Raw genomic sequence first — 27,972 nt, 5'->3', positions numbered from 1 at the left:
GAGCCTCCAGTGAGTGTGCGGTGGCCCCCACCATTCAGGAGAGCATGGGCCGGGCTTACATCTTGAAACCAGGCCCACTCTGGCCCCTGTGGTGTCGCAAGCAGGTTGCAAGCAGGTTCTAGTCCACGGGCCTTCCTCTCCCCACCTCCCCCACTTCCAGGGGCCCGCCCTCCCTCAAGAACCGCCCTCAGCCCTGGGCCTTGGCTACTTAAGGGCCCCAGAGCCAGCCCACACTGTCATAGTCCCTGCTCACCCACGGAGCATCCAGGATGGAGGCTGGGACTGGGCCTGTGCTCTCTATGCTGCTGGGGCTGCTGCTCCTGTCCACCCCAGGGACTCGGGGTGCCAACCCCGCCCTGGTGGCCAGGATCACCGACAAGGGCCTGGATTATGGTAAGAAGCCACATTATAGGCTGGCCTAGGAGACCTGAGGACACCAGACACAGCCAGGACATGGAAAGCATTGTCCCTCTGGTATGGAGCCTGCTACATGAGTCGTGTGGCCAGAGCTCTGATCTGGCCCTGTTACCAGACTGGGAGGAAGATTTGGGGTCCATTAGCTGAAGTAGGAGGCAGATAGCGGTGGCAGAAGAGTTGGGAAGAGAAGGCAAACAGCGGGGTAAACAGCCCCACCCAGGGGCCTGGGACGGTCCTTCTGGAAGAGTCTTGGTGGAATTTGAAAACATGACCTAAAACCACAATTCATAGCTGGAGCAGTTAGAGACTGGGAGGGACCAAGGTAGGCTGGCTTGGTGGGGGTGGGGATAGAGCTGGGAGGTGGGGGTAAAATGTGCCACATCAGGATCTGAGTGGCAGTTATCCGACTTATCAAACATTAAAACTTACTGGTGGGTACCTTCAAGACGAGCACTCCTCAGGCGCCTTTATGCACGTTACTCGGAGCATTTGTTTGTTTGTTGTTTGTTTGTTGTTCATTTATTGCAGTACTGGGAATCGAACCCAGGACCTTGCACAAGCCAGGCAGGTACTCCACCACATCTACACGGTCACAACTATACATTCTCCTTTTTCATTTTTGAATTTTGGACAGCAATTCGCTAAGTTACCCAGGCTGGCTTTGAACTCACTCTATAGGTCAGGCAGGCCTTGAACTTGTGACTCTCATGCCTCAGCCTCCTGAAGCAGCCTGAGTTACAGTTCTATACCACCAGGCTTGACTCAGCTTCACAGACTGGGAAAAGGTATTTGACAAGATGCTGAGAAAATGACACAGAATGGTCGCATCCAAGGGGTGAGGGAGCTGGGGTGTTTCTACAAGTCTGGACAGATCAGTTCTGTAGAGCCCCGTTGCCTTATTGAATGGGGTCATAACAGCCCCTCAGTTGGGCAGAAATATTGGGATCTAAAACAGGCCTGAGGTCAGAAGGTGAAGTCAGGGAGGGCTTCCAGGAGAAGGTAAAGTAGAAGAGGTAAGAGGTCACATTGAAAAAAAAATGGAAGTCACTAGTGACTTATGTGCACACCTCGGGGCAGACTCCTGGGCCCCTCTCCTGTCAGAGCACACAGTGGGGCCACTAACTGCATTTGTTTGGGAACGCTAAGTCAGGAGCATTTGCCCTCTGTCCTTTCCCCGGGCACATGTGCCAGGTGTGTGCACCAGGGTCCCTGAAGTTGGGTGTTTTGGTCCTTTCCACTCCTGTAGTAACATTAACACCCTGCCCTTTGTTGTCCTGGGCATTTACTGAGCACGTGCTGTGTGCCAGCCACAAGCTGTGAGCACCTGTCCTGCTCTAGGTTGCCACTGGTTTGACAGGCCGGGTTCCATCACACGCATGAGGAAGGTGTCACTGTTTCCTGACAGAACAGAGAAAGTGAAGTCTGGGGACTTGTTCAGTGCCACTTGGTTTAGAAAGATGTCCCAGCCAGTATTCTAGCCCTGGGCAGTGTTTTCTGCACAGACAAGGCACCAGGGAGGACAAAAAGAAGGCCACACCCCAGGCACTTAGCACACCTTTTCTGGTCCTTTTGTTGGTAAAGGCATCTCTGTTCTCTTCGGTAAGATGGGCACAGGCCTAGCCATTCCTCATGTCAGGCAGGGGCTCTCCGCGCCGCCTAGCAGAGCTGGGCTAGGCAGTGTGCGAGCGCGCGCTGTAATTCGCCCGCCCTCTCTAGCCAGGGATGGTGGGGGCCTCTGAAGAGTTTCCAGGAGAGAGGTGGGCTGACACCAGCTTTTCCTTGCCTGCAGCCGCCAAGGAGGGACTGTTGTCTCTTCAGAAAGAGCTGCGCAAGATCACGCTGCCCGACTTCACCGGGGACTTCAAGATCAAGGCTGTGGGCCGTGGGCATTACGAGTTTCATAGGTGACTGCAGAGGGGACAGAGCCCAGGGGTGGGTAACCTCACTCAGGCAGTGGGGGTCGGGGGGGCTTGCTTGGAGGGAGCTTGGTCTCTGCATTCAACACACGGCAGTGTTACTGCCTCCTGAGTGTGTGGCCCGAGCCTCAGTTTCCTCATCTGTGCAATGGATCTGCTGCTGCTCTCTTTCCCTTAGAGGGCGAATTCAGTGGCCTGGAAGGGAAGACAGGCTTAGAACATAAAATGAAGTGTCTTGAACTCTAACATTGCCTTTTGTGGACGGAGCAGTCAGGAAAGGCTTCCTAGAGGAGGGGCACCTAAGCTAAGTCTTTAAGGCTTTGTTAAAATGGCTTTTTTAATGCATGAAAGATGGACATCAAAAATGGGGAGTCAGGATTTCTGCCTATAAATGCCCTCTTTGCTCAGGGCTCCCCTCTTCTATCATTTTTGATAGCACACCTTTATTAAGCTTACTTTGTACACATTTTCTGTGTACCAACCTCCCCTCCACCCTCCCAAAAAACAATCGACCTATTATCTCCCGTGCATAGCCCTGGCCCCTTTTAGTCTCCTCTGAGGGCTATCTCAGGCTTTCTTAAATCTGGGCCCCCTTCCTGGGCATGAGGAGTGCAGGGTTGGAGGGAAGGTCTGCCTTTCCTGACAGTGTATCTATGGGCTGTGCCCAGGATACTGGCACAGGCCACTGTGGTTCACAGGGCCCATTGCCGGGTGCCCACCAGCCATTAAACCCCTTCCTCAGAGTCCCCCTATTGTGAAGAGGGGAGCGCAGCACCAGCCTGCCGCAGAGCCCCAGTGACACTGGGAGGGTTGTCTGAGGCATGGCTGGCTGAGGAAGAACCCTGAAAGTCGGGGAGCCTGGTGCTGTGCCCAGGCAAGGCTGGAAAGGAGGAAGCATGGTTCCTGGGGCAGCTGGATGCCTGATGCCTCCTCATCTTCCTGCAGCCTAGAGGTCCAGAACTGTGAGCTGCGTCGCCCCTCCCTGAAGCCACTCCCAGGCCAGGGCCTGAGTCTTGCCATCTCTGACTCTTCCATCAGCATCCAAGGCGAGTGGAAGGCACGCAAGTCTTTCATGTAAGTTAAGTTCCATCTGCCCTTGGGCCCCTGTTCCTGACCTTTGTTCCTTCTTCCTGGGTCATCAGAAAGACCACATCATGGACAGACAAGGGTAACCCAGGCCACAGTGGGGACCAGAGTCCAAGTCCCAAGTCTCTCTCTTTCTGTCTAGATTCCACATCTTCTAAAGGGACAGGCCTGCTTCCCCTGAGGGTTCTGAGTGAATTAAAGACCATATGATGTTGGTTTGTTTCCCACACACAGCTCTAGACCCCAAGGCTAGGACCTCCCATGAGCTAGAGCTGTCCTTGGAACATGGACAAATGTCCTCTCCTTCAGAGGGAGGCACAGACCGGGAGCGATAAGCTTAGGGACAGGTCACTGGAGACTGTGGGAGTCACCCACCAGAGTCCCCAGCTCTCTTCCTGATGCCCTGCACCAACAGTCCCTGGATGGGGCAGCCCCACGAAACACACACGAGTGACATAAGGGCTATGGAGGTCAGAAGGTCAAGGTCAGGGACAAAGCAGGCCTGGGACCTCTCTCCTCAGCTTGCAGGTGGCAGGTCCTTGCCATAGTCCCATGTGGGCTCTGGACAGCCCTGGTCCCTCCTTCCCCGCATCCTGACCGCCTATGACAGCGGTTCTCAACCTGTGGGTCACGACCCTTTGGGGATGAATGATCCTTTTCACAGGGATCGCCTGAGACCATCCGAAAACAGAGATATTTACATTACAGTTCCTACTAAGGTGGCAGAATTCCAATTATGAAATAGCAGTGAAAATAATTTTACGGTTATTGGTCATCACAACTGTATTCAAAGGTCACAGCATCAGGAAGGTTGGGACCCGGTGTCCTCTGAGGACCCGCCCTCCTTGCCTCTGTTAATCTCTCCACAGAGGCTGTCTCCTTGTGGAGTCACAACTAAGAGGTATGGAGTGGGGAGGGAGCTTTAACGTGCATTCTGGGGACACAGTTCAGCCCAGGATGAAAGAGCTGGCCAGTCTCGGCCTGGTGGTCCGGTCGCATCTACTCCTGAGACCCCACAGCGTCTTATGTGGCAGCTTCCAGCCATGGGGTTTTGCAAAGCACCTGGTATGAACCCCACCAGCGGTGTGAAATGGCCAGATTTACAGATTTGTAAAAGGGGGGAGGGGCACAAATCTTGGCAATTCCTACATAAGTCACTGACGTTTCCATAGTTTCCATACCAAAACAGCAATATCCATTATTGCACTTACTTGGGCGGCTGGAGAGAGGGCACGTTAGGAGCTCGTGTGCTCAGAGGACCTGAGTTCTGTCTCTAGTTTCATGTCAGGCCCCTCACAGCCGCTTGTAACTCCAGCTCTAAGGAATCCGATGCCCTCTTCTGACTTCCATGGGCACCCAAACACACACTAACACATAAATAAAAATAAATCTTAAAAATCACCTTTGCCTCTTTTGCTGTCGTTTTGGTGTGATTACTAGGCTTTCGTAAGTAGCACATGTGACTCCCTCTCCATGTCTGTTGACAGTACATGTGTGGCCCCTGTGTGCACTCTTCACTTTCATCAGTGACACAGGACCACACTGCCCCCTCCAACTTTTGTGTCCAGTCAGCCTTTAACCATCTTTCTCTACGAACAAATGATGACCCGCCCTGTTAGCTTTCAAAACTGCCCTTTTATTTAATTTTTGTTTGTTTTGGCTTTTTCAAGACAGGCTTTCTCTATGTAACAGCCCAGCCTGTCCCAGACCTCACTTTGTAGACCAGGCTGGCTTTGAACTCACAGAGATCCACCTGCCTCTGCCTCCCCAGCATTGAGGCTAAAGGTGTGCCCCACCATCTATGGAGCCGGTCTATTTTTTTTAATGAGACTCACTGATCACTTGACATTTGTGCATTAGTGGCTTTCAGTACAGTCACAGGGTTGTGTAATCGTGGCCTCTACCAAGTTCCCAAACATTTGTGAAAAGTCCATTTACGTGAAATAGTCATACCTCCTCCCCGCCCCCCCCCATAACCCCCATCTCCCTAACCCGCACAGATCTGTCTGTCCTGAACCTCTTCTATGCACACCACATACCTGCTTCTGTCACTTTGGTTTTGAAAGTCTGTCCACACCTCTATGCACATTGCTATTCCATCCCTCGAATAGTCCATCTCACAAGTAAACCATATTTGCCCCCCCCCCAAAAGCTGCACAGAATATGAATGCCCAAAGCATATTCCGTTTTATTTTGGATGCTGGGGGTTGAGGTGAGCAGGTGAGGGAATGGGGACGCACCTCATTAGTGCAGGTGCCTGTGGTGGCCATAGGCGTCATGTCACCCTGGATCTGGACTCACGGGTGCTTGGTAGCCCTCTGATGTGAGTGCTGGGACTTGAACTTGGGTCCTCTGCAAGAGCAGTACACACACTTAACTGCTGTCGTCTCTCCAGGCCCCTTCGGGCTGTTTCTTTTTCTTTTCTTTTTTCAGGCTGTTTCTTAAAGGTGTTTCTTCATGGTTGTTGTTGTGTTTTGTTTGTTTGGCTGCTACCCATGATGCTTCAGTGAGGCACCCCCCCCCACATGCATCCATGAGAAAGAGCTGGAAGCTGGGTATCTGGGCCTGACCTGACATCTGTGCTGGGTTGTTCCAGAAACTTCTCCCAGCATCCTCTGGGGGCCACTGTGCCTACAGTGTCTATTTACCTTCATCTTCAAAAGTCTTCTCAACCTTGTGGGTGGAAACTGGCATCGCTGTATGTTCATTTTCCACAACTTTTCCAATGCTTGGTGCTGCTCAAGCATCAAGGTTCCTTTTCACTGCTTTCTCCTGTCCTTAATAACTCATTCGTGGATTGAGGAGCGAGCCCCTGTGTCTGCTCATGCGTTAGGGGGCACCTGTGCTGTCTTGGAAAGTGATTCTTTTCACTCTGTATATTATGGGGTTTTGCAGTCCACCAACCGTTTCCTTCCTGACTTTGAAGAATATGGATTATTCTAGAAATGCCTCACCCAGGCATTCTGCTAGATCTTCTATTTGTGATTAAGTTTTTGGCTAGTATCTATTTGTTTTGAGTGAGAATCTGGCTTCCTGTTATGCCCAGTGGCAGCGCATTCTAGACACAATAAATAATTGCTCCTCTGACCTCCTCCAGAAAATCCCATGGCTCCTTTGACCTGGATGTCAAGGGTATCACCATCTCAGTGGACCTCCTCCTGGGCAGCGACCCCTCTGGGCGGCCCACAGTCACTGCTTCCCGGTGCAGCAGCCACATCAATGATGTGGATGTGCACGTATCTGGAAAGTTGGGGTGAGTCAACCCGAAAACCCTCCGGCTATGGTCCTCAAAGGGCTCTGATAAGTGTCCAGGTCTGGGTGGAATGCTTAGCACCTCACACACCTGGAGGCCATCCTTTGGGGATGATAGCTTGGGACACCTGTTGGGACAGACCGGTGCAGACTCAAGACACGAGGGCTGAGGTGCCGCTTTGACAAGTCAACAGACTTAGGGGACCTTGTCAGGGGAGGAAGCTTTGGCTGAAGGTTCAAGCCCAAAGTCAAGTCACTTTGCCTCCCAGTCTAGATTCCCCTGGCTAGAAAACCGGACTCTAGTTCCAATCCCAAATCCCCTGATCTTAGCAGAATCGTCAGGAGGCTGGAGCCAGCTGTACTGCCCATGGCAGGGTGCTGGGACACTGGTTGTGAGCCACCTGAGGTGGGTGCTGAGAACCAAACATGGTTCTTTGCAGGAGCAGTGTGCGCTCTTCACTGCTGAGCCGTAGCTCTGTCTCCAGATGGCAGGGCCTGGCTCTCTCCATCCCTTCTGTCCCTGTACCCAGTGTCAGACAGCTGACTGTGTGCTGTATCTCCTGCCCAGGTGGCTGCTGAATCTCTTCCACAACCAGATCGAGTCCAAGCTTAGAAAAGTTCTGGAGAACAAGGTAAGAAATGCCAGTGAGGCTGAGCAGATCTATCCACAGGCCTCTGTCTCTGGACAGACTGTTGGGGCCAGTTAGACACACATGAGATCACAGCTCAGAGAGGAAAAAACACTTGCCCGGGCCATAGAGCCAACATAGGGTGGAGCTGGGTAACATTCAAGGCTTTAGACTCCATCCAGTTACACCCAGTTAGGCAGAAACAGCCAGGAGCTTGACCGAGGTGAAACAGGGAGTAGAGGGCAGAGATCCCATCCCTCCCCTTCTGGTCTTGTTTACCATGTCCATACTGTCCCTCATCCTCAGGTGCAAAAACGAGTCATTGCCCAGGTGCCTCCAGAGGCCTGGCAGGAACCTGGCCAGTGGGAACTGGGCAAAATCATGAGCACCTGTGTCCTGGCTGCAGAGGCAGTGACATTGTATCCTCTTCTTCTGTGAAAAGCTAATGTGATATGTCCAGGCTTCATAAGCTTTGACTAGAACAAAGACTTTTTCATTCCACGTAAATGTTTGCTTCCTGTAAACTCACTTTCACCCTCCAAAATCCCAGTTGTGAAATACTGAACTCTGGAGCTGTGTCTGTAACAGTGACTCTGTGGAAAGGCAGAAAATGAAGGAGGAAGAATACGCACACACACACACACACACACACACACACACACACACACACACACACACTGTGGTCCTGAGATCTGGGTGAACTTCCTAAATAGACCACCTTCATACCGACATCCATAACATATTACCACAATGACTTGTACTCCCTGCTGCTTCTGATAATGTGTGGTGATAATATATTATAATAACATGCAATGTAATAATTACCACAAAGTACAGTGATAGGATTATTGTTTTGCTCAATTAATTAATGCAGCTATACTATTCTTATTTGTAAACAACAGCTGCTGTTTTGTGATCCTGTGCTTTGGCCAGGAATAATGATGTAAGATTTTGTTTTGTTTTGTTTTTTTCACAATCTTGGCCCATTTTTTTTTTTAGTGTTTTTTAACAGGGTCTTAGCTGAGGGTGGTGGCTCACTCCTGTAATCCCAGCACTTAGGAGACAGAGGCAGAGGGATTGCTGTGAGTTCAAGGAGAGCCTAGTTTACAAAGCGAGTCTAGAACAGCCAAAGCTACACAGAGAAACCCTGTCTTGAAAAACAAAACAAAACAAAGAAAAGAAAAGAAAAGAAGAAAAGGAGTCTTACTATAGAGCCTCAAGCTTGAGATCATCCTGGGCTTGACCTCAAGCTTTGAAAGAGAGACTGGGAAGGCTCAGCAGAGTGTAATAGGTTAGCCAGTGCTACCTCATTAGACCAGGATGGGAACCTTTCCAACAGCTGGGCCCCTCATGCCAAAGGTCTTTGAAGAGCCAAGTGTCTTGGAAGAGTCGAAGATCTAGCCTGGCCCCTGCTCTCTGTGAGTTTGCAGACAACTCCTTCCTGCAAGCTCTTGTCTGTGGCTGCTACAGGACTCCCTCTTCCATGCTGTCTGGACAAGCAGAGCTGAGGAGACATATTCTGGAAGACATGCTAAGTAGAACCTAGGAAGCGCTTGGCCTCAGGTCCTGTGAGCAGGCGGAACCCAGGGATGCAGAGGTCGCAGTGGCAGTGGAGACTGATCTCAGGGCTTCCTTCTTGCAGCAGCCTTAGCTGCCACATCTCTGGGCCTCCCAAAGATCCTGTTAAGCGTCTGGTACTGAGGACCCCATGTTTTTCCTCCACGACTAGTTAGTCTCTGAAAGAATAGAGTACCCAGGCTCAGGATTGGGGGGTGGGGTATGAGATATTGTCTTTCCAGAGAAGGGACAATCCTAAGTGGGGGCTGACAGCCTCTCTCTGGGCTCCTCAGATGCACCCCACATCTCCCTGGCAATCACCCCTTCCTTTGGCTCCATGACACCTCACAGATGACATTTTCTCCCAGCTGCAAAGAAAGGCTGAGCTATTACCCTTGTCTGCCCAGCACCCATGGCCTTCCCCTCTGCCTACCTCCTGACTGTCAGCCCCTCTGGAACCGCTGTCATTAAGTGTCTATCCTCTTCTGAGAGGCCACGTGTGACCACGGCATAGGGCAACACTTCCATGTCTCTCTCTCTCTCTCTTTTAGAGCACACATGGGCACACCACAACCAGTGGTAACTCACAAACCAAAAGGAACATGTTAGCTGGGCATGGTGGCACACACCTCCCATCCTAGCCCTTGGGTACTGAGGCAGGAGGATTTCAAGTTTGAGGCTAGCCTGAGGCACATAGCAAGAATCTGCCAAAATGGAGGAGATCAGGGCAGAGAAGGCTCAGTGGGGAAAGAACTTCTTGTCCAAGCCTGAGGACCTGAGTTTCGCTGTCCTACCCTATGGAAAAGCCGGCAGTGTGGCGCATCTGTAACCAAATACTATGGGGTCACAAGCAGGCAGGTCCCGGGAACTTGCTGGCCATCCAGTCTAGCTGAAGAGTGAACACACATGCACGCAACAGACAACGCTCACGAAAGAAAGCAGAGAAACGCTGTTTAAAGTGAAAACTCTCCTGTGCACACATAAAAATATTCATGTGTGGACTCATATGTAAAGAAATGTAAACTGAGACAGGACATGGAACTGTACTTTGAGATGGGCTGACCCAGGACTGGGCCTTGTCACCCATGGAGTCAGCTCGTCACAAACTCCCACTGCTTCAACTAGCTGAGGATGAAGAAGTCCCTTGCAGACCATCCCCATGCTCACGACCATCTCCAGTTTTCATGTTTGTTTGCTTACTTATTATCTGTGGCAGGGCTGCACATATGCCTTGGAGGCACACATATGCCAGAGAAGCCAGAAGGCAATCTGTGGGAGTCGTTCTCTCCTTCATTCTGTGGGTCGTAGGTATCAAACTCAGAGTGTCAGCGTTGGTCACAGGTTTCTTTCTCCACTGAGCTACCTCACTGATCCCCCTCTCTATTTTTAGGAACCCTTTCCTTCTCTGGCTTCTCTGTGGTCCAAAGGGAGCCACGTGGCTAGCACCTCGCCTTTCAGAGTATTTATCTTTAGTTTTCTTGGAAACATTTCTTCTCAGTCATATTTCGATGGTTTATATAATAAATAACTCAAGCGATTACAGCAGCCAGGACAGCTAACGGGCTTGGAAACATATATTTCCTGTTCTTGAGAAGCTCATGGCTCCACTGGTGGCGATAAATTGTGTATAAGTGGTTCATAGACATGACATTGGGTTTTCCCTTGGGTACCCAGGGAGCAGGGGCTGCAGCCCAGCGACAGCCAGTAGGGGGTGACTGCAGGATCTCTGTGCCTACTTAGTTCCTGGGCCACCTGTTCAGCTAAGCTCTGACCACCAAGCTTCCCCTAAGAAGCCTGTAATGGTGGCATTTCACAAACCATTTCCCACCAGAGCCCTTCTCTTTTGCAGATGTCCAGCCTTGGGACCAGCTCTGTACAGTCTGCTCGGACCCTGTTAGAGTCCGTGTGGGGGCTAACATGATGGTTTTTTCTTTTATCACTGTGCTTTGGTGGCAGCTGGTGCATGCTATTAAGCCTTTGCAGATACTTGCATGGAGATGACCACAGAGTAAACGTCACTGGGTGCTTCCAAAAGGTGCAGACTCACTAGCCTTTCCCTTCCCATTCCTCTCAGATTTGTGAGATGATCCGGAAGTCCGTGACCTCTGACCTGCAGCCTTATCTCCAAACTCTACCAGGTAGGGCTCCAGGGACCCCTGGGGAGGTAGGGCTCCATGTGCTCCTGGGGAGGTAGGGCTCCAGGCACCCCTGGGGCACTCTATTTCTCTTCATTTTTTTGTAAGCCCATATTTGAACCTTGTCAGCTATTCAGAGACAAAAGAGTAGAAAGTAACTATGTAAAAATCCTCTTTTCTCCCCAACTTTTCTGCTAAGATGTAGCCTTGATCTTGGGTGGATCTTTTCAGATAAGAAAAAGACAAAGCATAACAACACATAAGCTCAGGGCACGTGTTCTCTTGTGCTTGAGTACGCGTGTGTATACCTCTCAGTGGACACAGTATAGGTGTTCTGAACTTTAAATTCGTATGACTTGGAGAAACTTCTATGTCAGCATATGTAGGTTCGGAGAGAGACAGACAGACAGACACAGACCATGTCTGGCAGCCTGAAGCTTCATGGGGAGCCACAGAACCAGGAAGGCCAAGCATGCCCTGCACTGGCCTGTCCCCTCCTCCACAATCCCACGTGGGCGAACGTTCCAAGTCCCACACACAGTCATCTGGGCCAATCTGGGCCTAGAGTGAAGGAGTGTCAGCAGGTGGCTTTTTTATGCCTGAGCAATCCCAACATTTGAGAGGTAGAGTCAGGAGGACCAGGAGTTCAAGGCTAGCCCTTGAACCACAGGCCAGCCTGGGCTACCTGAGACTGTTTCAAAAAACAAACGCTACCTTTAACCAAACTATACCGATGGAGAGAAATATTCAGATCGTAAACACGGCCAGCCTCCTGACCAAGAGGGTCTCCTTCGGCCATCTCATCAGCAGTGGTCAGCACTACCCCTACTCACCCCAGCTCCTCACTGTCCGTGAGCGCATCTGTCTCACTGTCTTCTGAGCCTCTTTCAGATGCCAGAGGCCTTCCAGATCTTTCTTTAGAACAGGAGGTCTGTCCACACTGCTGCCGCAGGGATGTTCGTTCACTCTCCTTACCGGTGTTGGAGCTGCCAGCACACAGCCGTCCCTCTCCCCATTGCTCCACCACTGCTGGAGGCCCCTTGGGTAGTTTTTGTTACAGACCTTCCTGGGCAGGGCTGCAGTGAATATTCTAGGATCTGTGGCTGGAAAACGTAGGGTATAGACCTATGATGTCCCAAGCTCGGGTGCTCAGTATAGTATCCTGCCAAAGGGTTTCCAGAGCACTCGAAGCAGCTGGATGATTTTTAACAGTTGTGTAGTGTTCTGCTGAGGGTGTTCTCGGTTATCTATGTCCACTGATGGACATAGTTTTAGTCACTCTTCTATGCTGTAAAGAGACACCACAACCAAGGCAACTCTTCTAAAGTAAAGCACTTAATTGGGAGCCTTGCTTACAGTTTCAGAGGATCAGTGCACCGGCATCCTGGCAGGGAGCATGGTGGTTTGCAGGAAGAGCATGGTGGTTCGCAGGCAAGTGCTGAAGCAGCCGAACGTTACATCCTGAGCTGTAAATGAGAGAGACACAGAGACAGAGAGGGAGTACCTGGCTTTGACATGGGCTTTTGAAACCTCAAAGTCCATCCACCGGTGACATACTTCCTCCAACAAGGCCACCCCTCCTAATCTTTCTAATCCTTTCAAATAGCACCACTCCCTAGTGTCTAAGCATTCAAATATATGATTCTGTGGGGGCTGTTCTTATTCAAACCTCTACAGACGTCTGGTTTTGATATATATATATATATATATATATATATATATATATATATTTGTTTATTTGTTTATTTATTTATTTTGGCAATGGCCACAAGGCAGCAAGAAGCACCCTGCATTCGCTCCTTGCTCTCATTCAAGTGTGCATCTGAGGAGCGGCTGTGTATGGAGTCCAAGTTCCAGGGTGCATATGGGAAGTTTGAGCTTAACAAAAGGGTCTGAGTAGTCCACAGTGAGGCTCCCACATCCCTGAGTGTCACTTGTTAATGCCCCTTCACCCGAGGCTAAGGCTGGCACATCTGACTGTGCATGGGGCATGGACCATTTGCTCAGCCAGGGCTGTGGAAAGGATCTTCCCCCAAGGCCTTTGGGGAAACACCTGATCTTCCTGTCATTTTGATCAGCATGAAGGTCCTTCTGTGCGTCCCTCTGTCTGGCTGTGACCACCCAGCTCTGGGAACTGCTTAGGCCTTAGGCTGATCCTCATACCCCCACCACTACTTACACGCCATGGGACTGGAGAATTCTACCTTGTCCCTTTGTCCCTTTGTTGGAAAGACATGGCCTGGGAGCTGGGATGAGAAGGTTCAAGGTCTTTTATGAGATGTGTTTTTAGTATTTTAAGTGATGTGTGTTTGTGTGTATGTGTGTGGCCGTGTACACATGAGTTCAGGTGCCCTGGAAGGCTAGAGGCATCACACCCTGGAGCTGGAATTACAGGTGGTTGTGAGCTACTTGACATGGATGCTGGGAATTGAACTCTGGCCCCTTGATCATCACTCCAGCCCCAAGTGGGAGCTCTTTAGAGAAACAGTAAGGACTCACCCTCTCTTTTCTTGCTGCAGGCCATACCTGGTCCCAATTCTGCCCCTCACTCTGTTTCTGATCTAACTCACAGTCACAGCGGATATTGACAACATCCTGGGCATTGACTACAGTTTGGTGGAGGCTCCCCGTGCAAAGGCCCGGATGCTGGATGTGATGTTTAAGGTAAGGCTGCAGGAGTGGGAGTCAGCCTCGGGCCATAGACTCCTGGGTCACCTGCACCCTAACTTCATGTCTGCCTCATTTTCAGGGGCTCTTGTTGTGCACAGTGTTATGAGTAGTGTTCCCAGAAGTGAGAGTCACACAAGAGTGTCTCTATACCCTCAGCCTCAGGACTCCCGCTTGTCCTCCCTCACTCCTCCTCTGGCAGATGGGGGAGGGTGTCAGAACCAGGTGGGGCAGAGAGACTGGCCAGCACACATCCAATTGTTTCCATAAAGCAAAGCTTCTGGGGCCCTTGTGTAGTAAGAGACACAAATTTGCCCAAAGGACTATGTTGTTAGAGGAGCAGTTTAGGAAAGTTGTTTCCAGTTAGTGTACCTCATCAACCAAGCTCAATGGCTAGCCATGGGATAAACTTCAGACAGTCCAACGGTCCCCATTTCTCTCTCCAGGGTGAAATTTTTAATCGGAATCAGCGTTCCCCGGATACCTTGCCCGTTCCAACCATGAACCTACCTGAAGACAACAAACAAATGGTCTACTTCGCCATCTCAGATCATGCCTTCAACGTAGCCAGTCAGGTTTATCATCAGGCTGGGTATCTGAACTTCTCCATCACAGATGACATGGTGAGAATTCGGGCTTCGCCGTGCTCCGCAGGGGCAGCATGGCTCATCCTTTTAACATTCTTTTGTAACTGAAACCAAGAAAACAGTGAGTTATAACTTAGCAAATAATCAAGACCAGCAAAGTATATTAGCAAAATTTCTCTTTATTTCTTGGGTCACCAGGATTCTCAAGGCCAAAATCCTTTCTCCCTTATAACTATCAAAGACTTGTTTGTGTTTCTCTGTTTGGCCTTTTAGTCTAGGCCTGTTCTAACTCACATTTTTCTCTTATCATGATAATTCCTGCAAGATTATTAAGAATAATTTAATGGATGAGGCAAAATCGAATTACAGAGAAAGGAGGTAAAGACCAAACAAAAAGTAAATGATAATTACGAAGATGGTAGATTTGTAATTAATCACAAATCTGCCTTAGAGCTTCCCTGCAGCCAGAAAAGGATACTTAATTTAGTGACTCAAAATGAAAGAAAGAAACATGTCTTCCTAGCACACACCTTGATGTAACGGTTGCCAAAGGAATTTTCAGGCATGAGAGTGACTTTCATAAGAAATCACACCTTATAATCTCCTGAGTTCTTTCAGGTTTTCTAGAGTTCAAAAAGTTGTTTGTTACAAGCACCTATTAAGAGCTGAGGTCTGTGAATGAGGTCAGTGTGGTGGGGACACTCTGTGGGAAAGAGTGGGGACTCTCTGGTGACAGATGGCTAGCTTTGTCCTGAAGGTGGTTTCTCCCCATGCCACCACAGGTCTTTCGTGTCTCCCACCTACTTCACAGAGCACTCTGGGTGATGGGTCCCTCAATATAAGGACAAAAAGCCTGGCCCAGGGTCACACCGACAAGCTGGGAACTTTCATAAGGTCTCAGTGGGAAAGCTCTGAAGGATCCCATAGGGTCACAGCTATAACCCCATCCCTGGGAGATTTACACACTTTGTAATGTAGAGGCTTCAGCCGGGAGTGGTGGCACACACCTGTAATCCCAGCACTCAGAAAGGCAGAAGCAGGTGGATCTCTGTGTGTTTGAGGCCAGCCTGGTCTACAGAGTGAACCCAGGAAAACCAAGGTACACAGAGAAACTCTGTCTTGAAAAACAAACAAACAAAAAGATAGAGGCCTCATGGTAGCCAAGGCAACCGGACCCATTGAGAGAAGCCAGTCTTGACCTTCCCCTACTGTCATGGTTCATATTGCTTGTCAACTTGACAGGATCTAGACTCACCAAGGAGACAAACTCCTGGGCTTCTCTGTGAGAGTCCAGATTAGGTAAACTGAAATGGGAAGACCCAATCACCAGTGGGCGGCACCATTCTGTAGATTGAAGTCCTGGCTGAATGTAAAGGAGGCGATGAGCTGAGCACGAGCACCACTCTCTGCTTCTTGACTGCTGATGAACTGTGAACTCTTGAACTGTGAGCCAAAATAACACTTCTTCTTCAAGACATTTTTTGCCAAGTATTTTGATACAGCAATGAGAAGAGACTAACTCTCTACAGTTCTCCTCAGAGCTCTAACAAGCACCCTAAAGCCCCCCTGTGTTCTTGCTGCAGTTACCACCTGACTCCAATATCCGGCTGAACACCAAGGCCTTCCGCCCCTTCACTCCCCAGGTAAAGCCCCTTCTGTCCTACATGGGTACAACTTTAGTCCACCAGTTGGCCAAGGTTTCTTTCTAGAACCTCTGGTTCCCTCTCCACTTGACCCCAAAGGCTGGTGAGAGACCCCAGGAAGGCCCTGGGAACAGCAGACTTGGAGGCTTCCTTCATAGACCTTGCAGAGTGGGCCTGACCTCCCCTAATCAGTCTTCCTCGGGTTTCCCAGTCTGGTTTGGGTGTTAAGGAGCCCAAGGAATGCTGGGAAGGACACCCTAGTTAATAGCACCTAACAGCCAGAGAGGATTTATCAAGAGCTAGGCACACTCAGGTTGTTTTAAGGGGCACTTACAAAATTTGAGGTGCTCGGGGTAGAACCTGGGGCACACATATGCTACAAAAACAAGACCCCTGAGTTACGATCCGGCCCTCAGTTTTTTAATACAGGATCTTTATGTAGCCTAGGCTGGTCTTGAACTTGCAATCCTCTTGTATCAACTTCCCAGAAGTCTGGGCTACAGATGTAGGCCACTACACCCAGTATCAGCATTTTTCTGAACGGAAAAGAAATTCTCATATATCACTATTCCAGAGATAGAAAAGGTGATGGAGGGAAAGCCTCCTGGCCCTGGCTGGCCCCTGGCACCCACTTTGAATGGAAAGGCGCCCTGGTTCCCAACAGTGTAAGAGCCCAGGCACTGTGCAGGTACTAAGAGTTGAACCCAGCTCTTCTGCAGGAACAAAATATGCTCTTAACCACTGAACCAGTGCCCCCTTCCCTGGCCTCTTCTTTTATAGTCTCTGTAGGGGGCTGAATGTCTTCTCCCTGGTTCTTTTGTACAAACATGCATGCTCTGGACTCTCCCTCCTTCCAAGACCAGCTTCAGTTCCCAGCACCCACACAGAGGCTCACGATCATCTGCAACTCCAGTTCCAGGGGACCTGATGCCCTCTTCTGACCTCTGTGGGCATGAGGCATTCGTGGGGCGTGAATACATATGAAAGCAAAACACTCGTAGACATAAAATAGAATAAATAAATCTAAAAACAAATTAAAATTTAAGAAAGAAAATGAGTGTCCAAGCCCTGCGTTGTCAGGCCCTGTGCCTACTCGATGCCACAGAGTTGTCCCAGCTGGTCTTGAGGCATCCTGGGTCTCATGGCCAGGCTCCAATATCCCATAGCTCCTGACTGCCCTACCTTCACCTTGCCATCACCGTAATCACCCAGTAAAGTGTGTCCTCAAAGACAATCAGCCCCACCTTCCCCAGCTCCCAAACTCCCCTGACAGTTACAGATGGGTCTGCAGTTATAGAACCAAAGGCTCATGGGAGTATGCTCTTCCACCAGCTCCACCCTCCCCAGGCTTGTCTCAATTGAAATTCTGTGGCCACCATAATTAAAATATTGAGCCTTCTTGCAGCAGTGTTGAGATCTGGACAGAGACCCAGTTGCTGAGAGCTAGCACAGATGCTATGGGCCCCCTCCCTGCTGGCTGGGGAGGGTAGAGGTAGGAGGTCTGCGTGGGCCATGTTCCTCTGCTGTTAAGAAGATACAGCATAACTGCACACATTGTGGAAAATACAACCAGCCCCAAAGTGTCTCCTTTTTGTTTTCTTCTCGAGCTTCCTAATGCGGCAACCCTTTAATATAGTTCCTCATTGTGTGCTGATCCCTAATCATAAATTATTTTCATTGCTACTTCATAACTGTAATTTTGCTGCTGTTCTGAACAGTAATGTAAACATTTTTTGAGATGGAGGGTTGGCAAAGCGGTTGTGACCCCTCGGTTGAGAACCGCTGCTCTAGACTCTATAGCTCTTTTCCCTTCTTTTGACATAATCTCCAAATCCTACCCCCAGATAACCAGAAAGTACCCCGACATGAACATGGAGCTAATTGGAACAGTGGTCTCTGCCCCAATCCTGAATGTCAGTCCTGGGAATCTATCCTTGACCCCCCAGATGGAGATTGAAGGCTTCGTGGTCCTGCCCAGCTCCGCCCGGGAGCCTGTCTTCCGGCTTGGCGTGGTAAGGCTCAAAGTTTTTGCAAAAGCTGTTCCTCTTCATGAGAACTTTTCTCCTCACTCTCCTCAGCTCTCAACTGATACATCACAACCCCAGAAAGGGCTCTCTTGGTTCCTCTGACCACCAATCCACCTTAATATTCACATTTTTGTTAATTTGTGGCATTCTATGGTTCTCCTCCTGCCTGGGGGGCTGTCTCCCACCAGCCAACGAAGTCAGGAAGGGCAGGAAAAGAGGTGCAAGGCTGGAAAGGCTGGGGAGCACGGAGACCACACACTCCAGGAACCACTTCAGGGAGCTAGTTCAACTTTAATTCCAGAGAACAAAGGCTGTACCGCTTGAGGAGTGGACATCCTTGGGTGTGGGCTCCAAAGGCAGGTGTACATAATTGGTTAAAACTGGGCACTTCAAGGGTGCTTGATTTGCACTAAGCAGCACGCGCCTATCATATGAACAGGAGCACAGTTCTAATGTGCCTAATTATCCTATAAGCACAGGGACGAGAGAGCTAGCAGAGAGCTGTGTCAAAGGCCATATATCAAATGTGGTTAGAGGCATCTGTCTAGAGACATTCCCCAGATAAAGTCAGGCAGAGAGCAGGAGGCCCCGCTGGGCAGAGAGAGTCCTGCAGCCTCAAACAGCAGGGTCCTTCCGACAGCACTCTGTAATTCTCTTCATGGTGTTTATTTTCCAGGCATTTGTGTAGCTATTTGATGTCAGAAGGCCAGCTTCAACAGGTCAGGGTAACCTGAGTTGGGGCGTAGAGTCAGTGACTGATCACACCACAGACTTCTCTGAGAAAATAAAGACTGATTCACTGTGGCCAGTGAAGTAGAAAAGGGAAAGGGGGAAAGAATCATCCACACTGCACACACACACACATACATACATGCACGAATGCACACAAGAACACTTGATGAAGCAAGCTTCAACAACCTCTAACAGCTTCACTCACACACACACACACACACACACACACACACCACACACCACACACACATTCACACACTAGATGGATAGAGCAAAGCCCTTAGCCTTTTATACCACCTAAGACAAAACTCTCTACGTAAGAAAAAAAATTACCTCATAGCCATGAGTTACATATTCCCTAAAAACAATCACCGAGGAAACGTAATCTTATAAACACATTAAAAGCATTACACAAAAGGAAATTACAACAGGATTATTGATTATATATTCTTCTTTTGAAACTCATACCTAATACTTCTCATCTGCCTTTCTCTCCACAAGTTCATCATAACCTCAAAGCAAGAATTCTTTTGTTATTGACTAACGAAATTTAAGCAAGCCAAGATTATAGCAGCAAGCTTTTCCCTATGCTTAGCTTATGACAACTTGTATTTGCCAAGAAACAGATCATCTATTTTATATCTTATTTGAAGTCTTGTTCAGCTAAACTGGGTAATCGTTTAACCTCTATTCTTATACTCATAATAGAATTATTTGCTCTTTGTTCATAACCCTGCCTTTTCATGGTGCACACCAAATCCTGTGCCCACATCCCCTAAATCACAAGATCCAGGACCTCAGACCCAACCTAGAATGCAATATTTTCTTTGATCATTGGCTTTTCCCAAGTCTATTTTTCTCTTTCAGTTATGTGCTCATAATGCATGAAAGCTCGCCGTGCTCCTTTTCTGACCTGAGCAGCCTTCACTGTTCTGCAAGGAGGGGCCACAGTCTACTCTTAATTCTAACTTAATTCTAACTTTCTGGCAAAACAACTTAAGCCTTCTCCTTAAACTTCCTATCAACTATCCTAACTTCCTGAAACTATTTAAATCAAGTCGGGAATCCTGTAAAATCATTAATTCATCGAAACAGGACTATTTCTTGAAAGTCCATCTTCATATTGATCTGCAGGAAAATTGCCCGTTAGAGTGGGCTGTCTCCCAAGAGGCAATCACACTAGACTATAGGCAATGAGGCTTCCCCACACCCAACCACACCGTGCCAGACATATGAGCAATATAACAGTGACGAACATGAGAAGGCACAGCAAAAGCAAGCAGCAAGCTGCAATCCAGAGACAAAGCTCCTGGGGGCCATCTCCAGGAAGGTCCAGGAAGCTCACTTGCCCATTGCAGCCCCTCCTGCATGGCATCCATCGATTTGAAGATTTGCTTATTCAGTGTGTGTGTGTCTCCCTCTGAGTCAGGGCTGTGTCTTTGCCCTGTTGTCTCGGCAATGTAGTGGTTCCTCTGAAGACTACATTTCCCAAGCTCCCTTGCTTTCTGACTTCCAGCTTTATCAGCCTTTGCACTGTCAGTATACTGGCTGGCTTCTGGCTTTCACTAAGTCCTGTGTGGCCTCCCACACTCTTTTATTTGGGTGTGGGTGGCATTCCTAAGGTCCCTTCACCCACATAACCATTTCCCTGAACTAAATTCCTTCTAAATTAAATACTAAGATAGTTTCCCTTCTTAATGGTCCCTGGCTAACGGGCACAGATTTCAAGGACCCTGTGCACTGGATCAGAATTTGCTGTCTTGTTTCAGGCTTCAAACTCAACAAGGCCAAACTTCTGAAAGGCAGTTCCTCTCAGAGGGTGCATCAGTCTTTCATAGCGTTACTGATGATATCAAGTTGTTTAAAATAAAGTAGAATTCATTACTATTGATGCTAGAGCTGAGCTGAGCTCTGGAGTATCTGGCCATGACCTCTGAGAGCTACCTAGGTCTTCTCTTGGTACACCATCCAAAGCTTAACTGCTGTGGTCCTCAGCAATTTCCTTTTTTTTTTTTTTAAGATTTATTCATTTATTTGACATTTATGGGTACTCTATCTGTATATGTGCCTGGGGGGCCAGAAGAGGGCTCAGATCATGTTATAGAAGGTTGTGAACCACCCTGTAGTTGCTGGGAATTGGACTCTGTACGTCTAGAAAAGGAGCCAGTGTTCCTAACCACTGAGCCATCTCCAGCCCCGGTTCTCAGCAATTTTAAGTAAACCTGTTCATGTCCAAGTTTAATCCCTTACTGCTGGACACTGTGGGGGGCTGCAGTCCAGTGGGTGAATTTCCAAGGCCTCTGGTTCCCACCCTCACCTCCAGCATGACAACTACCATCATTAGAGCCTGTTTTTTTCTACTGCCTCTTCCAGGTCACTAACGTATTTGCCTCATTGACCTTCAACAACACCAAGGTCACAGGGATGCTTCATCCAGAGAAGTAAGTATCCTTGACACGGATGGGCATCACAGCAGGGGGAGGGCTACTCGTGGGTGCCCCGCGGGGCTCCATGTGGACTCTGTAATCCGGGTACACGCAGGATGAGCCAGCCCTGTCAGTGTTGTGGGCCTGCCATTTGGGAAGGAAATATAAATATTACTTACTCTGGTTGGCTTCATTCTTTTTGCTGTCCTGACCCACACAGTTTAAATGTCTGAATAACCAACCCTGCTTTTTCTGAGTCTATGAATCTGAGCTCTCCGATGTACTGATTACTGAGATGCTAAAGACAGCGCTTTGACACTTCGCTGGCTCCCGCTGGTCTTCCCAGCATCGCTGTGTTTCTGTTTCTCCTGCCCTTCCAGCACCTGCACCTCTACCTCTCTGGGGACCCACTTCGACTTCTCCCAATGTGATGCCCACCCCTGTGATTCTGCTTTGTTACAGGGCACAAGTGAAACTGATAGAGTCCAAAGTCGGCATATTCAATGTGAGTTATCGTCCTTAGTCGTGACGTGATTAAGATGCCAGTTAATGGCTGATGTTTTTGAAGCAGTTGCCATGGCACCTAGAATAGGATGGGAATAGAAGAAGAGCAGATCTCTGCCTGGGGCACCTGTAGAACCTCTCAAGAATGCAAGACAGGGTCAAGGAGTAATTACGTCCCAATAAGATTGGCTGTTGGACAGAATTATTTTAGCTGCAGTGAAAAGAAATCCACCTCAGATTATCTTGAGCAAAGAGGCAGGTTCCTAGGGTCATGTAATAAGAACAAAAGACAAGGCTTAAGAGATGGTTAGGTTGGCAAAGTGCTTGTCATGTGTGAGGACCTGAGTTCAAATCCCCCCCCACACAAGTAAAAAGCCAACCACAATAATCCCAGTTCTAGGGAGGAACAAGTGATCCCTAGGAGCCCTCTGGCCAGCCAGCCTAACTTAACAAGTGACCCCAGGAATCAGAGAGAGACCCTGTCTTAGAAAACAAGGTGGATGGCTCCTGAGGCATGACATCTGAGGCTGGCCTCTGTCCTTCATAGCAAACACACACACACACACATTCGTCCACACGTGTGCACACACACACAGGCACACAAACATACACAGGTGCACACACCTGTATTTATTCATACAAACATGCATGCACACACGAGACAACCACCACCATAAAAACTAAGTGTGGGCATTTCCGGTAGCGATGGATTCAGGTGCCCAGGTCTGTGCATCAAGAGCGTCCCCCTGCCTCTCATGTCCAGTTCTGCCTGCATGGGCTTTATTCACAGACAAGTGCTTTCCACTGGTAGCGAGCTCCAGAGTTTCCTGTGGTTTAGCTTTTCTGGAGGAAAAAAAAAATCCCTAAGTTAACTCTCATTGAGGTTAGTTATGTGTTTTGTTTCATTTCAAGACAGGGCCTCACTATGCAGCCATAGCTGTCCTGGAACTCACTCTGTAGACCAGGCTGGCCTCAAACTCACAAAGATGCGCCTGCCTCTGCCTCCTGAGTGCTGGAGCAAAGATTTGCAATCAGCTCCACCACTACCACACAGGCTGGGGCAAACCACACGTAACTATGTGCCAGGGCACAAGATGGCCACAGGGTCACTGTGCACCTCTTCTTTTCTCCCCCAGGTGAACCTGTTCCAGGCGTTCCTCAACTACTATCTTCTCAACACCCTCTACCCTGATGCTAATGGTAAGAATGGCTCGAGGCCTTTCCAGGTCTCGAGTAGATCTCACTTCTGGGGAGAGAGTGTTTGCCGCTGTGTTGGAAACCAGGGTCTCCTGAGAGTTGAGTGGGCCAGGGATGTCGTTTCTTGGAACTTCGATGGCTGCAGTGGGGTGGGTGTATTGAAGGCAGCCTTATGTTCTTCCAGGGCTCCCGTGGGGATCTGGGGGTCGGAACAGTTCTCTGATGCACAGTGAACCCCTTATGGGGAAGGAGAGACTTCGGAAGTGGCCACACTTCCTGAGGTGGCGGGTGAAAGCCCAGGGGTTGAGTCATAGCAGCACAGCTCAACCACCCAGCACAGGCATTTTCCAACTACCCAACTCCCTCATCAAATAAAACCTAAGACCCGAGCCCAGTTTCATGATTTATGGCTTCAGTGGGCTACAACAGGAAGCAAGTGGTGGAGGCCAGAGAGCTGCCCGCTGCTCTTTATCACACTCTCACCAAACCCTGGACCTGCCATTTCCTCCACCAGACCATGTCTAGACCACATCTAGTGGCTTAGGTGCCCTGCCAGTCATGCAAGGTTGGAATCTGCCATCTTCTGGCTTTGGAACATAAAACAAGTTACTTGGCCACTCTGTGCCTCAGTTTCTAGATCTGTAAAATGGGAATAGAGATAACACCTACCTCACAGTCTTAGGCAGTCACTGAGAGGGAACACACGCCTGTATCAGGAGTACATAGAGAGCTGAGCCTTTGGTAAAAATTTTGCCTGCTGCTGTCAGTCGTCAACACGTCTCTTCAATGATGCTGTCAATCCACAGATGAGCTGGCCAAGGGCTTCCCCCTCCCTCTGCCAAGGAGAATCCAGCTCCAGGACCTTGACCTCCAGATCTACAAGGTCAGTCAGTCCAGTGGGGCTCTAGGGGTATCAGAGTTGGGAGACGGGCAGCCGGCTGTCTGGCGGCCACTACTCAGAGGGGGGCCCAGTTCAGTGCTGCAGCTGAGAAGACTCATGGGGACAGAGTGGTCCCTGGAGTTAAAATATGTGACACAGCTACCACGAGGCAACTGCGGTCAGTGACCTCACATCTGACACCTGTCCTCTTAGCATCAAGATTTGTTTCGTTTCCTTAAAAAAAAAAAATTATATATATATATATATATATGTGTGTGTGTGTGTGTGTATACATATGTATGTATATATGTGTCTGTATGTATGTATATATATATATATATATATATATATATATATATATATATATATATATATGTAATCTGCATCCTGAGTCCCAGTTAGCTCCCTAAGCAGCATCTCCAAGGTGAGATAACAGGGCTGGCAGAACGTGTAAGCCTCATTGGAGATGCTGTGGTCCGTGGTTAATATCCATGCAACCGCCGCTTACAGCAAAGGCTAGGTGACCACACACAGCTGGCCCGCGGGTCTCTCCTCTATACGTGGGCTATAGCTCAAGCTACTCAGAGTTTTTGTGAAAGTCAGGGGCCAAGTATGGAAGCTTTTAGTTCAGCATGTGGGCCCTGAAAAGTGACTATAAACAAGATTTATCAGACATTATCAAATTCATTACAATTTTTAGGTCAACGATGGCCCTTTGACCACCAAAGGCAATGGTAGATCACTGGTAGTGCTGAGGTCTCAGCCCTCTAGATGATGGAAACCTAAGAAAGTGAAGCCCAGGAACTCAAGAATCCATGTCCCTTAAAGGAGAAAAAATTTAGGTGACACAAAGGACAGTTACTAGGGCCTGCCAGGAGCCTCAGCGTGGGAATGACAGATAGGGTGTCATCTGGGAGAAAGGAGCAGGCACAGGCTACAGAGGAGAGCGGGGGACCAAAGCTGGAGAGCTCTTGCTTCCAGCAGAGCTTGTGTTCTCCACAGCAGGTACCTTCTTGGAGTAAGGGAGTCATATTCACTTGCCTGTCTTTCCTTTCCTCGCCCTCCTTCTCTGTTCTCTCTCTCTCTTTCTCCCCCTCTCTCCTAACAAGGTCTGGCCTCAAATTTGTGATCTTCCTGCCTCAGTCTCCCGAGGGCTGGGACTGCAGGTGTTCCTCACATGTCTGGCTCCTGGCTTAGAAGAATCTCTTTACTGTTTTCCACTCCCTAGGACTTCCTATACCTGGGTGCCAATGTCCAGTACATAAGAGTCTGAGGAAAAGAAGATGGGCCTCGGAGGACACAGCTTGACTTGCCATTCCAGATGTGCTGTAATTCCAGATGTGCAGCACATCTCTGGAGAGTCTTAAAATACCAAGATGTCTCTATTCCTGGCTCTGGTGGACCCTGCCCCCACAGTCCGATTCACCAGCGCACCCTCTTGACCTGGGCTTGACTCTCTTCTCCAGGAAGGGCCTCTCCCCCAGACTAACCTGGGATAGCTTTAAGAACAGGCACCATGGTTTTCAATTCCCCATCTGATCTTCATGTCTAACAGAGCGCTAGCACTGACTAGGCCCTCAATAAATATTTATAGATTGGCATGACACTCCAGCTGAACCTCTTTATTGCTCCCCCATCTGATTTCAGCCAGTTTTAGATGCTCTGCCCCGGCCGTGGTCTCTAAGGCTGACCTTGGCCTCCCTTCCTCCCTTTTTGGAGACCACAAGACACACCCTTCCCCAGCATTTGGTGTGGTGTTCATCACACAAAGGCCTTTTATCTGGTCAAGGTTCCTGGCCTCATTTCCACAGGTATCGCTTCCTTGCTTCCTGCTTGCTGCCCACAGCAGACCCAGCACCAAAACCGACAGGCCCTCACTGCTGTTCCCATCAAGGCCAGCACAAGTGGGCAAGAAATGGATCCAAGGAAGGTTTTGGTTGGACCCAAATCAAAAGCTCATCTAACTGTTTTTCACGAGCCACATGCCTTCGAGGAGAGGCCATGATTTCTAACTACTGAACAATAAGCCTTTGATCAGACTTAATAAAGAGTCATTTCCTTGTTATGTAGTTAGGACCCCAGGCGGGGAATCAGAAGGCTCATTGGAGTTGGTTTTTGTTAATTGTGTTAATGAGCAGATGGATAACGCTGCCGGCTAGCAGATAACTCATGGGGAATAGACCCATTTACTCCTTGTATGACAGAGATGGGCTCTGAGACTGGAGGCTGTGCTGTCACGGGCTGGTGGTAGGGTGACACATGGCTTCTCCTCCTCCCTATCTCTTTGCCATCTCTGTAAAGAGCGGGAGGGGCTCAGGCTCCTTCCTGTGGCACTGGGCAGGTCACTCCCTCCCCGCACTACTTGTCCACGAAGATAACGGTGACAGCAATCACATCGCATCCTCGGGCTGGACGGTCACACCATTAGGTCATATTTGTACAAGCGGAACCAGAATTCTGGAGTCCCTACTGCCTCTAGTGCCAGTAAGCAGACACAGGCATTGAGTCTTCGAGTTGCAGTATTATTCAGGGGGGCTGATTACCCAAGAAGGTGACAGGTAATATGCAGGAGAAATAAACCATTTTATACCTCCTCTCCAGCCAGCAGGTCATAGGGGACAGGAAACAAAGGCAACCAGTCATCTCAGAGCTGAGTCTTGCCCCTCTGCTCAGGTGTACCTCTTAGTCCCTTAGATTCATGGTGTCATGCCTCCCTCTTCTCTCCACAACTTCTCCCTAATTAGGACTCTGGCTGAACCTTTTAGCTGCACCCTCCCCACTGGTCTAGCCTCAGCCAGTCCTGGCTTTTCAGCCCCAGCTGTGGTCACCAAGGCTGGACCTTGGCCACATCCCTTTTCTTGTCAGCTGCGAGGGCTTCAGGGAGAGAGCAGACACTCCCAACGATGCTGAGTTTGGTTGGTATCTGCTAGCATCAATCTAGTGTCCCTCCAAATGCCACTCAGGCTGGGGCTTAACTCAGCAAGAAAACACTCAGGGTGTATTCAAGCTATTTCTACCAGATGAAGTATCCTGTGTCCTTACAGAATAGAAAGGGGACCTGTGCTCCCTGTCCCGTCAGAAGGATAGTTAGCCACAATGAAGACTTAGTCTTTCTTGGCTGAGAGGGACCAGGCTACACAGAGTCAGCTCCACCCTCACCTCTGAAAGCACTGCTTTGGGTCTCCAGGGAAGGGTCAGTCTGGATAGCAACTGGCCTGCCCGGGGCCTTGGGCCAAGCTTCTCTAAGCCTCCTTGTTCTCACCTGTCAAATGAGGCTGGGAACAGCTCATTCCCTGCCAAGGTGACAACAGACCTTGAGGCTCATGTCAAGCTCCCATGAGTGCCCAGGGCACAGCCAAGTCCTGCCAATGGCAGATGTGGTTGTCACCTGTGCTGTCCTGGGCTTCCCAGAGGCAGACCCCAAGACAAAGGGAAAGCCTGAGTTGTGTGTTTGAAGGATGATCCCAGGAAGTATAGAGGAGAGTGGAAAGCAAGAGGGGAAAGCAAGGGCAACCTATACCAGGCTTGAGCAAGCCTCCACACTGACTGCAGTTCAAGGCCCCATAGAGCAGCCCTCAGCAGATTTCTCCCCTGCCCGGGCGTTCCCTCTGTAAAAGTAGCCGTGTTTCTTTTGTTGTCACTAGGACCAAATAACTGGTAACTGCTTAGGATGGAGGAAATGCTCATTTTGCCTACGGCCACTGTCAAGTCTGTCAGTCTGTACATGGCAGAGCTGAGCAGCTCCTGTCTTGGATGCCAAGAAGCAGAATTGAGGAGAAAACTGGTTCTCAGCTTGCTTCCCATTGCTGTGATAAAATGCCACGACCAAAAGTAACTTGGGGAGAAAAGGCTTAATTTGGCTTACGTATTCTGACCGCAGTCCATGAAGGAAAGTCAAGACAGGGGCCCAAGGTAAGAACTGGGAGAAAGGAACCAAAGCAGAGACCATGGAAATACACTGTTCACTGGCTTGCTCCCCATAGCTTGCTGGGCTAGCATCACCTGCCCCAGGCATGGGGTCACACACATCCTTCACCAATCAAGAAAACGTCCCCCTACACAGACTTGCCCACAGGCCAGTTCAGTGGAGACAGTGCCTCAGTTGAAGTTTGCTGGTCCCGGATGACTGCAGCTTGTGTCACACTGACAAACAAACAACAACAACAACAACAACAAAAAACTAACCAATACTCAGTTAATTTTCTCTCCCTTTTTTCTCATCATGGCACCCAGCATACTGCTCATATCTAGGGATGGTCTTCCCGGTTCAGTCAGTGCTCTCTCTTTAGGTGATTCTAAATCTAGTCAACTTGATGG

The 27,972-nt window shown here is 49.3% G+C and overlaps 1 protein-coding gene across 1 annotated transcript; it reads left to right on the top strand.

The window, feature by feature from the left end:
• Positions 1–239: 239 nt before the first annotated feature.
• Lbp (lipopolysaccharide binding protein) lies at positions 240–25,261 on the top strand. The gene is made up of 15 exons (XM_055602428.1): positions 240–393; positions 2,207–2,321; positions 3,279–3,407; positions 6,517–6,672; positions 7,240–7,303; positions 10,932–10,995; positions 13,565–13,656; positions 14,106–14,282; positions 15,830–15,889; positions 17,734–17,901; positions 21,022–21,089; positions 21,537–21,579; positions 22,715–22,778; positions 23,582–23,658; positions 24,884–25,261. The coding sequence occupies exons 1-15, from the start codon at positions 270–272 to the stop codon at positions 24,926–24,928; spliced, it is 1,446 nt and encodes a 481-aa protein (XP_055458403.1). The 5' UTR covers positions 240–269; the 3' UTR covers positions 24,929–25,261.
• Positions 25,262–27,972: the final 2,711 nt, after the last annotated feature.

Source organism: Psammomys obesus, unplaced genomic scaffold (assembly GCF_907164565.1).
Source record: "Psammomys obesus unplaced genomic scaffold, mPsaObe1.curated_primary_1811, whole genome shotgun sequence".
NCBI classification, from domain to species: domain Eukaryota; kingdom Metazoa; phylum Chordata; class Mammalia; order Rodentia; family Muridae; genus Psammomys; species Psammomys obesus.
The sequence above is the reverse complement of the archived record's forward strand: the minus strand, read 5'-3'. Positions and strand labels throughout refer to the sequence as shown.

Coding starts and splice junctions, on each gene's coding strand:
- Lbp (XM_055602428.1), top strand. CDS start 270: ATGGAGGCTGGGACTGGGCCTGTGCTCTCTATGCTGCTGGGGCTGCTG. Junction 10,996..13,564: donor TTATCTCCAAACTCTACCAG/GTAGGGCTCCAG, acceptor TCTAACTCACAG/TCACAGCGGATATTGACAAC. Junction 17,902..21,021: donor CTGTCTTCCGGCTTGGCGTG/GTAAGGCTCAAA, acceptor TGCCTCTTCCAG/GTCACTAACGTATTTGCCTC.